General features: G+C 37.3%; 1 protein-coding gene across 1 annotated transcript; it reads right to left on the bottom strand.

Annotated features, from left to right (window-relative positions):
* Nucleotides 1-371: 371 nt before the first annotated feature.
* On the bottom strand, nucleotides 372-11,334 carry LOC103939944 (topless-related protein 1). The gene is made up of 27 exons (XM_048587174.1): nucleotides 11,177-11,334; nucleotides 10,621-10,759; nucleotides 10,318-10,497; nucleotides 10,121-10,234; nucleotides 9,880-10,038; nucleotides 9,192-9,369; nucleotides 8,971-9,097; nucleotides 7,795-7,904; nucleotides 7,523-7,694; nucleotides 7,279-7,388; nucleotides 7,108-7,177; nucleotides 6,945-7,018; nucleotides 6,763-6,858; nucleotides 6,586-6,681; nucleotides 6,366-6,493; nucleotides 6,027-6,261; nucleotides 5,778-5,942; nucleotides 5,599-5,691; nucleotides 5,255-5,401; nucleotides 4,525-4,632; nucleotides 4,248-4,427; nucleotides 4,032-4,160; nucleotides 3,855-3,950; nucleotides 3,203-3,391; nucleotides 2,945-3,111; nucleotides 820-1,091; nucleotides 372-652 (listed from the first exon to the last, which is right to left on the bottom strand). The coding sequence occupies exons 2-26, from the start codon at nucleotides 10,698-10,700 to the stop codon at nucleotides 884-886; spliced, it is 3,411 nt and encodes a 1,136-aa protein (XP_048443131.1). The 5' UTR covers nucleotides 10,701-10,759; nucleotides 11,177-11,334; the 3' UTR covers nucleotides 372-652; nucleotides 820-883.
* Between the last annotated feature and the right edge of the window lie 421 nt (nucleotides 11,335-11,755).

Here is an 11,755-nt window from a genome sequence, read left to right as displayed (position 1 = left end):
TGTTCGAATCAGACCGGGTTCGTTGGTATGTAGTAGAAAGATGCCGACGGGACATCAAATTCACTCTCACCACCCTTTGAATTGTACTTGAAAACAAGAAAATGGTAAATCAGCAGCAAGTGTGTCTGTAAAAACTTGAATTTCCGGCGGTTTTATGCTGTAGAAACATCTCTACATTCACATTGTAAAAACATCTGTTACACTGGTATGCTGCGCTTGTACCACTGTATGCATTTTCTATGACATCGATTCGTGGTACATTTACAAGCTTATGCACTTTCTATGTCGTCTTTTTTCTCGGTGCACACAGAAGAACATGGATGAAAATTATCACCAGTGTAACATCCAACTAACAACAGAGGAAAGACAAATGAAAAACGAGGCACCAACGCAACTTGACATAATTAAAAATTTAAAAAAATTCAAATTAAAAAATTAAAAAAAAAACCTAGAATTATATTCATGATCATCAATTGAAAGAAAAGCATACCGGAGAAACATAAAACTCTTCGTTTCTGACACATAATTTAAATACGTTTCACTGACAATACTCCTACTGCATTTACCTTACTCGAGATTCTGAACCAACTTGTTAAATCTACATATCTGCACATCCTTCCTTGATTAAATTACACTGCATGAAGAACACAAACTGCAACAACGCGAAATGAAAGCGTGTTAAGAGAAAATACGAAAAGAAGACAAAAATATATCAAACGATTGCCCTAGAAATTACGGGTTGCATTAACTGATTGGATTGAGCAGCAAATAAAAGTATTGCTCATAGCGTAAATAGAAATTAAACAAATGCAGGCATACCTGTATTTGGAATAGGCCAGCAAGCCAAGCATGTAAAAGAACTTGTGCTCTGCCAGCCTCTTGATCATCTCTGAGCTTGATCCGAACCTGAAGTTCCAACTTGAGTAGCCGGCGCACTGCTTGCTGAACCATTTTCAACAGGTGGAGCCACACCCCATTTGCCTTCAGATTCAAGGGGCTCAAAGACATGAACAGCACCATCCGATAGTCCTAATGCAAACTGATTTGCTTCTTGTGGATGCGCCGCAATAACAAGGGGCTGTACGTTAGAACTGTTGCAAAGGGGAAGCAGAGAGCTGGAATTAGCAACAGCTATCACAAACCTAGTTTAGCTTTACCAAACTAGTAAATTAGGAGCTGTTATTTGCATGCCAAAACAGTCATCATGCACTCCTCAAAAGTAACATTGTCCCTTCATGCTTTTACAAAGGAGCGTAGGATTGCAATATTCAGAGTTCCAATAAGAAAAGTATAAAAAAGGCGCTCCAATTAGAATGACTAGTTATCAGCAGTTTACTATTATTTTTATCACCATAATAGAAAGTACTAAATTCCTATCCTATTAGGCAATCTAAGCACCAAATTTTGGGTTTTTAAGGAAGTAGCTAAAATTAGTAATTTTTTTTTATTTTTATAACGTTGCAAATTAAGTAATATGTAAAAGCTCTAGCTATACCACTAGATTACGTTATAGCATAAACCAAACAGGTGCCTAATACCAGGAATTATAGGGTGTGTTTGTTGTACCAGGCTATTTTGAACTGGACTAACTTCAGGGACTAAGCTAGATTGCCTTGGAATGGGTTAAGTAGGATAAGAATAATCGAGCGTTTGGTGCAATGTTGGACTAAGTTACATGCTAAATTATTTTTGGAATAAAATATTTTGTCATTTTTTTTAATTCTTTCTTTGCACTCTCTCTACCTTTCCTTCTTTTTCTTTTCTCTTCTTTTCCTCCTTTCCAGAGGCTTCTGGTCTCTTCTTTTTCTCTTCCTTCTCAATCTCAAATCTTTCTTTGCCTTCTATCCCTGCAGGTGCTTCTAGTCCCTTACTTCAAATCCCTTTTTTTTTTCCCTTATTTTTTCCGTCCCTCTCCCTCTTTTTCTTCCTTCTCCAGCTTTTGCCTTCTCGATCTCAAACCAGATTAAATTCTTAATGTTGCTTTTCCCTTTTTTTTTCCGTCCCTCTCCCTCTTTTTCTCCCCTCTCCAGCTTTTGCCTTCTCGATCTCAAACCAGATTCCAAATTCTTAATGTTGCTCCAATTCTCCTGCACCTGAGCTTCCAAGCTGGACATCAATTGGCAAATCAGAATCAGAGCAAGCTCAGGTGCAACAAACGCAAGAGCCTCCTTTTCAGTCAAATCGAGCGAGCTCCAAGTCTCGGGAATTCAGGACTTCGACGATTCGAATAGGAAGAACCGTACAACGTTGGGGATCAGGAGAAAAGGAGCTTGCTGAGGTGGACGATGAGGGAGGCTCTGGATTCTTCAATGGTTGGGAGGGATGGGAAAAGAGAGAGATGAGATTGTGGGTGATGAGAGACGATGAGGAGGAGAAGGCGAGGACGGACTAGCAATCCCATGGTTGTCTGAGGGACTCGCTAAGACTATCTAGCGAGCACCTTAGTCAAAGCGAGTGAAGGCTAAGCTCATTAAAGCTAGTCCATGTACAAAACAAACATGGGTCTTCGCTAAATCTCAATCCAATCTAGTCTAGTGAAACTTAAGGACGCTAAACAAACACACCCATAATGCATTAAGAATCATGTTAAATTGTTTAGTTTAGGTCCATCTCTCATATTATAGTGCATAAAACGTGTGCGCTTAAGGTTCAACTGATAAAAGTGATGGTAAAGGATGACAACCACTTCCTGTGGACAGCAATGAAAAAGATGATCCTGTGTCCATCCTATGCAAGTATACTAAGCTTGATTGGTCTCCCATGATTTTCTAAGGTTGGGAACATAACATGAATTCAAAATGTTATCTTAAACCCCAGTAAGATCTTGTTTAAACTGTTACTCAAAAGAAAAATCAAACAAATCCCGGACTTGAAAGTTATAATGAACAAGTACAATCCAAAGTAAAACTTGAAATGCACCATTGAAATGGAAAGAGGGAATTACCTAACATTAGCAGGAAGATAAGCAGAAGGATTAATACGACACTGCAGTCTGAGATTTGCAGCGCTGAACACACACACAGTTGCATCTAAAAAGCTGGCATATACAAGTTGGCTATCGCACGAGAATGTTGCATGAGAGATTGGTGCAGCAGAATCACGTGGAACCCACTAAAAATCAAGGGAAAAAAGAATTTTAATTTAAAAAACAATTGTAAGGGAGGTTAAATCCTCACATCAATGCTACAGGAGACAAATCTACCTGCTTTACACATTCTAGTTTTGTTGTTTCATATATGGCAAGTTGAGTCTCGTGCACAACCAAGAACTGTTGCTGGTCGTGATGAAACTGTACACGTGTGTCTGACAGTGAAGCTGTTGTTCTCCCAGCTGGAAGCTGCAAGAATCTGGACTTCAGCTTTTCCCATCCATCAGAGTTCCATATGCAGAGCTGAAGAAAGGAGAAAAGAAACAATAACCAAACAAGCACTAGTGAATTCAGTATTTTTCTCACAAGGACTTGATTACATTTACTGAGAAATGCTTATGTCGGGGCAATTCCAAATTTAACAATTGGAATTAATTTTTCTAAAAAAAAAAAAAAAATTGTTTCAAAAAGAAAAATTGGAGTTGTTGGAAACTGAACAAGTTTGAAAAGGTAAAATGAATGCAAGTTGAATCAGAAACTAGAACACACTGTTATCCAAGATATTAGTAATAAGAGGCCATAATTTGCAAGGAATCTATGCGAACAGTTGTTTCTTTAGTGCCTCAAAGAAAGTTATCTTACTTCGGTTACAGCACACTTGTCGTGGAAAGGTATTTTGGAGTTGGATTCTATTTCAGTCTACCATAGGAGGACAACTAAACAGGGAGTATGAATTCATGGTACCAAAGCTGATAAGTTTTAATACCTGAGCATCTGCTCCTGATGAAACTAGCACATTCAGTACATGAGAAAATGCTAGGCCAGTTATTCTTTTAGAGTGGCCTTTAAGCTTGCTCTTAACCTGCATCAAGAAAATTAAAACCAAATAAGAACCATCTTAAACAGCAAGTTCTAAGACAAATTGCATACATATGTCTCATACCTCATCTACGCGGACATTATATATCTGAATTGTAGAATCATCCATCCCAATAGCTATGATATTGTTATCTTGAGGATGGAAAGCAAGAAATGTTGCAGCAGGTGGTGGCGGCATGAAAGTTGTCATTGTCTGCACTCACCAACAAGAAGTTGTGATTAGTCAAATGAAAAATGGAAAAGGGAAAAAAGCGGGCTATCAATTTTTAAGACGTGTTACCTTAAATGTCATCATATTGAACAGGGAAATCTTTCCACCAGATGCTGACATTACGTAAGAATCATTCTTGGACAAAGCGAAGCAAGGAACAGCTTCTTCAGGACTTGTGTCAGTAATATCATTGGTCATTAAAATGCCACTTGAGGGTTGCCACAGTTGAGGTGAAACACTAGCAGTTGCCTGCAGGGTATAAAAATTGTTTTGGCATTATGACACTCGCCTTTCAAAGAAAAAACTACAAATGATTGATGAAAACTACTACTATGCATCTACACACCTTGCTAGAGTTACGCTCACTCCTCTGCCATTTCCATAACAAATGGATGGCATTTGATGCTAAAGCCAAAATTGCACTTCCCGAATTAGTATAGATTAACCTCGAAATCTGTAAAATCCAAGGGGTTAATTAGAATATATTGCAGTGAGCAGGTGCCTGTCCCATTCATCACATTAATACAGCACCAGGAAAGAAATTGAGCATCTCTCAGTTAACTCAAAATATACCATGTCAAAATGCAACGAATCAAACTATTGGGAACAACCTGTACTTAACATAGGAAATGGAAGGATGCTTGTCATATTGAATGATAAAGAGATATTAACAAAAGGTTATATTTAGTTATACCTATGTTGTTGCTGCTGCGTAAGTTGTCTTAATTTAACTTCCATATTTTTGAAGAATGAAATCATGTGAAGCACCATTCTGAAAATAAAATATTATTTGTTTCGTATATAAACCACTATGAAAAGAAATAATCATTCATTTTGAGAAGCAAGGTCATGGCCAATAAAAGGTCATAATATCTTCGTTGATGAACAAACACAATAAGTTGTACAATGTAGTAAATGCTCCAAGACCACAACATACAAATATTTATACAGTAAGCCCTAGAACACAATGAAGTATTTATAAAGTGCCATGAGAAGGATTAACCAGACAAGGAACAAACAAATCCATCAATAGACATGAAATGTTTCAAGAATACAGGCAATTACCAATATCATACCTTGGTTACTCTCATGTTTTCAGGTAGCCTCAAGGAACGGCATTGAGATGGTTCACTGATTTCAGTGAGTTTCCAGATCTTTGATTTGTCATTGGATTCTTCAGCTATTCTAGGTTTCACATCCCCTAAGTTCCGAGCATCCCCATTCTGGTATAAATAATGTTTGATTAATTAAAGAATCATAAGTGTAGGTATTTTTAAACTCTAATTTACATAAAATAAAAGAAGTCTGACTTAAGAGCAACAAATGACCATGAGAGAGTAATTGCAGATCAAAATGCTGTTAGAAACAAGCAAAATAATGACGGTCAATCAACACAAAAGAATAAGCATGCACAACAAACCATTCCAGAAACAGCAGCTGCAGATGCACTTCTTTCAGCCAGTCCAACACTGCTAGCAGCTGCAGCAGCAACTTGAATAGGGGTTATTGCAGGCTGAAAGAGGTTGAGTGTTAGGCGTGCTTAAGTTAAAAAAGGTTAAGCTTAATTAAATGTTAGGCAGGCAAAATTATTTAAAATACCTTTGTCACAACTTCAGAGGTCCTTGACGCATCATAAGAAAGATGATTCTCAAATGTTCGCAACAACCGCATTCCATCTGCATTTGCCAAAACTTTAATCCCATTCTCATTGGCAGAAACAGCCAAGAGAGTGCCATCCTTGTTAAAGCGGATACGAGGGCTTGCCTAGGAATTAGGAAAGGTAAAGAAGATGAGCAGCTGGTATTTTAGATTCTATTATTTCAATTTACTTGAAGGAAATGAACCTACTGGGAGGCCTCCATCAGCATCAACAGTTGTCAGAAGTTGAATATTGTCCATGTCCCAAAATTTAATAGAAAAATCATCACCAGCAGCCAAAAACCGGTTTTTAGTAGTATCGAATTGCACAACGCCAAGAGAACGCTTGCGAAAGCCTTGATAGGTCCTTTTCACAGCCCCTTCACTTTCATTCCATTCAACAATATATGACTCACCATCTTTACTTGTCCCACATGAAAAAAGCCTGCAAGCCACCGCCAAATAAAACAAGGAAACGAAATAAATAACCATATAGTTTGCCCATCCAGCAATAGAAAAAAGGAAATCTGAGCTAAGTACACTACTAACCTTGTACCATCAGCACTATAAGCCATAGTTGTGCACCAGCGACCAGGAGCATCATAATCAACTCGAGATCCCAAATTGTCATACAACCAAGCCTTTATCTTTCCATCCAGTGCAGTTGAAAAGATAAACTGAAGCACAACAACAAAGAATGAGCATCAAAAGACTGAAACAGAAAGTGTAATTAGTAAGAATGAAAAACCAAAATAAAATACCACAACACCTGAATGTTTTCCTTATAATGTGGGCAGACAGAATAAACTGGAGCCTCATGACCTTCAAAAGTATATTGTTTTGCACCAGTTGTAGCATCCCACACCTAAATTTATTAAGGAAATCAGCAACGAACAGAAAATGCTCTTACAATTAGACAAGCAAACATATTAGACAACTAACGAACCTTGATGGTCTTGTCATCCCCACAGGTAATCACACAAAGCTGCTTATTGGGATGGGAGAATGCTATATCATTTACTCCACCAACATGTGCATCAATCTACGACAGTATTTTCAGAATCACCATGAATACAGAAAACTCAAACATAACAAAACAAAAGTGGAAAAAATTGAAACAGTATATACCTCTAGGTGCTGTCGTACGTCATCACCCCCATGATATGAATATATTTGAACAATGTGCCTTGAGTAAGCAACACCTATAATTGGATTGTAAATGATACAATAATCATGATCTAATTCAATCCTTACATAATTATAAAGCCATATCACAGTATGCTCAGCTTACCAAACAAAGCACCATCAGGGCTCCAAATCACACGGTTAACAGACACACCAGGGTCCTTAACTAGAGCAGCCTGAATTTCAAGAAGACAGTCAACCAACTCATACATCCAGAAAGAATAGAGTGTGCAGAGTTTTTTATGTCATATATGAACAAGGATAGAAATGGAAAGACCTGCAGGGGCATTGAGCATGAACTAAGATCCCATACTTTGAAGTTCCTTAAAACTAGTCGCTCCCTAGATCCAACTTCCCACAGCCCTATGTCCCCCACATTGGTACCAACTGAAGCATCACATAGAGAACAATCAACAGACAAGTATGAGTACCAAGCATCTAAGGGGAAAACCCTAATTAACAAACACAATTGTAGAGCCTGAAGGTATACAAATAAATATAAGGAGCTACTTTATACAAACCAAGAAGCAAAGTCTGCTGTGAAGGATGAAAGTCCATGCTCATTGGAGATGAACCCTGATTCAAAGTCCGTGTGACATTCTTGGGCAAGTCATCAGGTGCATTCAAAGGTAAAGGTTGACCATGACTGTGCCCTGGAAATGTTACTGGCAACATGTTAACAGGGAGATTAACCTGCACAAAAGAACAAATTATCAGATACAAATAAAAAGGTAAGCGAGGACAAAAATAGAGATCACCATTCAAAATCTGATCTTTGCAAGTATGTACATACCTCGGTAGACAGCCCCATCGGCCTTGTTCTTTTAGAGACATGATCAGAATCCCCAGACGGATACTCCACAGAAGGATTAGTTGGAGGAGTCCTTGGATGTTTCAAGGCAGCTATACAAGGTAATGAGACACCAAAATCAAAAACCATCTTATTGGATCATGAAACACCAATATCAAGAACCATCTAATCGGAATCATGATAAATGAAAATTATGAGCTTGAGTATTAACAAAAGGGAAATTTTATTTGAACCCATCTAACCTCTTTCTACACCCAACTTACTCTCTTCACCCATATTTGTTTTAATTAAAGAATTAATATCTCTTTAAACCCAAATTTATTACCTAAACTACCTTCTCAAACCGAATTCAAAATGTAAAGTTATCTTTACACCCATTCCCTTTATAAAATAACATCTCTAACTGAATGTTTTTTTCTTCAAAGAGGCGTCATTTGCCCCTGTATAATTGCACATGACTAGCATTTCCATGGCTTTTTTTTTTCCTGCTACCAAACTCATCCATAGACTTGGGATCCAAGAGATCCTTCCATAGATTTGAATTTGGTAGAGAATGAGATGCATGCTCCAGTTCAGTCCATCACTTCGCCAGAAAAACATTTGACCTTGATGCTTTGGATTTGGATGGAGACATGCCACCCGCTAGTGAGTGGTCAAGGTTTATGAGGTTGGGCAATTGTTATTTGCACCAAGAATCAAGTTATATGTCTTTGCACTACTAATCAAAAGTCCTTGCAACGGTGTTTTGGGGGGCAGACAGACGACAGAGAAAAACAAATACAATATAATATATTAAGTATGAAATTTAATCCAAAGAAGAAGCAAACTAACAAAATATCCATACATTGAGTCATACCTTAGTTGGAGAATTCAAAACTTCAAAATCACTATCCATCAATAAAAAAGCTTGTTTTTCTCTATCAAAATTATTAGGTTTTAACCGGAATCAATGTAGGATAAACAAAGGGTGATGCTAGGGTTTAATTGTAGTGTCTGGGTTTATTGAGAAATTTGAGTTTTATTATTAATTTCATTTTGTACTTAATGGTAATTATGCAAAAGGGTAAAACAGACAATTAACATTTCAAATTTAAGTTGGGTGTAGAAAGAGGTTATGTGGGTTTAAATAAAATTTCACTTAACAAAATGATGTGTTACCTGTTATTGATGGACCACCAAGACCAATACCTCCTCCTTCAGAAATTGCTGGATGAGTAACAGTGGAAGGATTAGACATCCAACCTGCAAGGGGTATTGGTACCGAGGCTGGTGTAGGTTGAAAAGGCTGAAAATGCAAAAGCCAAACGCATCAACAAAAAGTTAATAACAACAAAGTTTCTACATAATTAGTGTATCAACAGTTTCACTAGATTACTTACCCCATGTGCACCTAGTGGAGGAAACCCTCCAGCTTTTGGTAAGGATCCAAGCAGTGGGTTATTTGCAGGTGATGGTGCCGGCGCACCGTTAGGTTGTCCACATGAGTGATCCACAAAAAGTGTTTTTATATCTGGATTTGGTCTTGGGTTCTTACAAAGCTGATGCTGCCAATTTAAGCTTGAATTTACAGAAGGAGAATTAGTTCTCTTAGCAGAATCAGAAAGGTCATAATTTGCACAAATGATAGTTATTGGCGTCTGCGGTGGAAACTTCTAACACCGTTCACCAACAAAAAACAGAATCCTGACAACAGAAGGTGGAATCAAGCAGTGATGTACAACTGTCACCAGGCCCATGCTAAGTAGTAATGAGCCATATACTAAATTAAGATTCAAGCACATGTTTTAGCATTGGAATAATATTAACGACTTCTTTTTGTTTCCACAGAATTCAAGCCATAACCAACATTTTGATTAGCCACATAGACAATGTACTTAAACGATAAACTCATTAGCTATTACGATCAACTTGATGAAAGTCTCATTCTCAAGGCAACAGAAGACAAAAGCACTCATTCCGTATGTGAAAACATTATAGCGAGACCACTGTTTGAAACAATATCCATAAGTCACAATGAAGTGCACAGCTAATCTTATATAACTGATGTCATGATTTCAGAGTAATTACCTTTGGTTAATGAGTGTCCGTAGCCTCGAATTTTTAAGGCTTGGGAACTGCAATTTATCACGGAATAAGGGATTCGCTTCAATCAGTTTCTTAAGTTCAACCAACATGATTGCCCTGGCAGACTTTGTATCTCCATACTTGGATAGTTGTTCATTCTCCCTATAATGCAAGAGACCATGTTTTAGTACATTTGCTACAACTGTTTTCTATTGACTTTCTTCATATAACGGAATTCTCATACCTAAAGTTCTCTAATGTCAAGAGCTGAGTGATTTCCTTGAAAAGTTCTTCATTGAATGTGGCAAAAACCTTTAAATCCTTTACTAGAATATCCACGGCTTTGGACCGATCATGCCTATAAAGTTCACACAGTCACATTACTTGCAATTCAACCATATAATTTCTCAATGACCTGAAATCGAAACGTTGTAAGCTTACTTGTCCAATGCCTCGAGATACTTCTGCTTCCTTATCTCGAAAAAGATTTTCATGGAATAGCGGTTATCGTCCACTTTAGTGAACCCGGAGAGGTACTTCTCAACTTCATCCCAATTGCCATTATGCACCTCATCCTCAAAGTATTTCACATTAAAGAAAAACCCAGATTCCTGCTCTAGCCTATTTAAAATTTACATCATAAAGGCAATTACTGAGGCAGTATATCAGTACATAATCAGAAATTATGCCAATAAATACGTATTAATTACAAAATTAATTTAAAAATATAGAAGTCAGCCCTACTTGTGAACAGTCTCTTTGAATTTTTCCTCATCGAGAAATTGCAAGATCAGGAACACCAGCTCTCTACTCAGAGAAGACATCTTGACCGCCCCCCTCTTTGATTCCAGAACCAAAAATATCACTGAAAATATAACTAGATCTGCAAAAATAAAATATAATAATTACAAATTACAAATAAATATGAACAGGGGTAACTTAAAAAGCTCAAAAATCAAAATAAAATTACAAAATCATAAAAATAAATTCAGCAGGAACACACGCAGAACTAGATCACAAAGCTAAAACACCATTTTTCCCAATAATTTGAGATATTTTCACTCATAAAATTCAGGTTTAAGAAAAAAAGAGACAATTTTTGAACTTTTTGGGGGATCAAAGAGGCAAAGAAAGCAGCTTTTTGAAGACCCATTTGGGAATCGAAGATGCAAAAGAAAAAGGCTAGGAAAATTAGAAAAACCCCCAAAAAATGAACCCAAAAGAAAAAATAAATAAAAAATAAAAATTAAGGATAGAAATTAATAGTTAGATATTCCAGGAAAGAGAGAGAAGCTTGCACCTTGAGAACCAAATCAGAACAAACAACCACACATCGGGAAGAAAAGGAGAGAGAGACACAGCTCGGAGAAAGCTCTCTCTCTAGAAACTTACAGTAAACTCTCTTTCTTTCTCTCTCCAAATTTTTTTTGTATTTATATATATCGAGAGAGAAGAGACATTAAAACTGGCAGAAATGGGTGATTTTTATAGGAGGCGACAGGTAAAGAGGATGATAAGCCATAGAGCTTATCAATCCTACTCTACTTATCAAGCAATAGGTAATGTTAGCTTGTGATAGGTTGCATGATCTGCCCACGTACTGATGTGTAGCTGTGGATGGAGGTGGGTTGCACTTAGCCAACCGCATTTGCCAAGTTCATCGGCGCGGAATCTACAGGTGACAACTGTCCTTTAGCTAAGAGTGAAATCCCATACATCACAATTAGTCATAAACTCGCACTTCCTACCGTTAGATTTATCAAAGAAGTTTAACTTTTGAGTCTTCTGAACATAACAGCTGGTATTTATTAAGAATGCTAACCTGAAAAAGAGGTGAACCGAACTTGAAAGCGATCATTACTATTAGATCCCCTTAAGA

The sequence above is a fragment of a genome, unplaced genomic scaffold (assembly GCF_019419815.1).
Source record: "Pyrus x bretschneideri cultivar Hongxiangsu unplaced genomic scaffold, Pyrus_bretschneideri_v1 Contig26, whole genome shotgun sequence".
Taxonomy (NCBI): Eukaryota; Viridiplantae; Streptophyta; class Magnoliopsida; order Rosales; family Rosaceae; genus Pyrus; species Pyrus x bretschneideri.
The sequence above is the reverse complement of the archived record's forward strand: the minus strand, read 5'-3'. Positions and strand labels throughout refer to the sequence as shown.

Bases quoted from the DNA above. Each gene is read 5' to 3' on its own strand.
- LOC103939944 (XM_048587174.1), bottom strand. From the start codon at position 10,700: ATGTCTTCTCTGAGTAGAGAGCTGGTGTTCCTGATCTTGCAATTTCTC. The intron at 10,235-10,317 runs GTAAGCTTACAA...TGAACTTTATAG, and splicing joins TATCTCGAGGCATTGGACAA to GCATGATCGGTCCAAAGCCG. The intron at 7,019-7,107 runs GTAAGCTGAGCA...ATCCAATTATAG, and splicing joins CCCTGATGGTGCTTTGTTTG to GTGTTGCTTACTCAAGGCAC.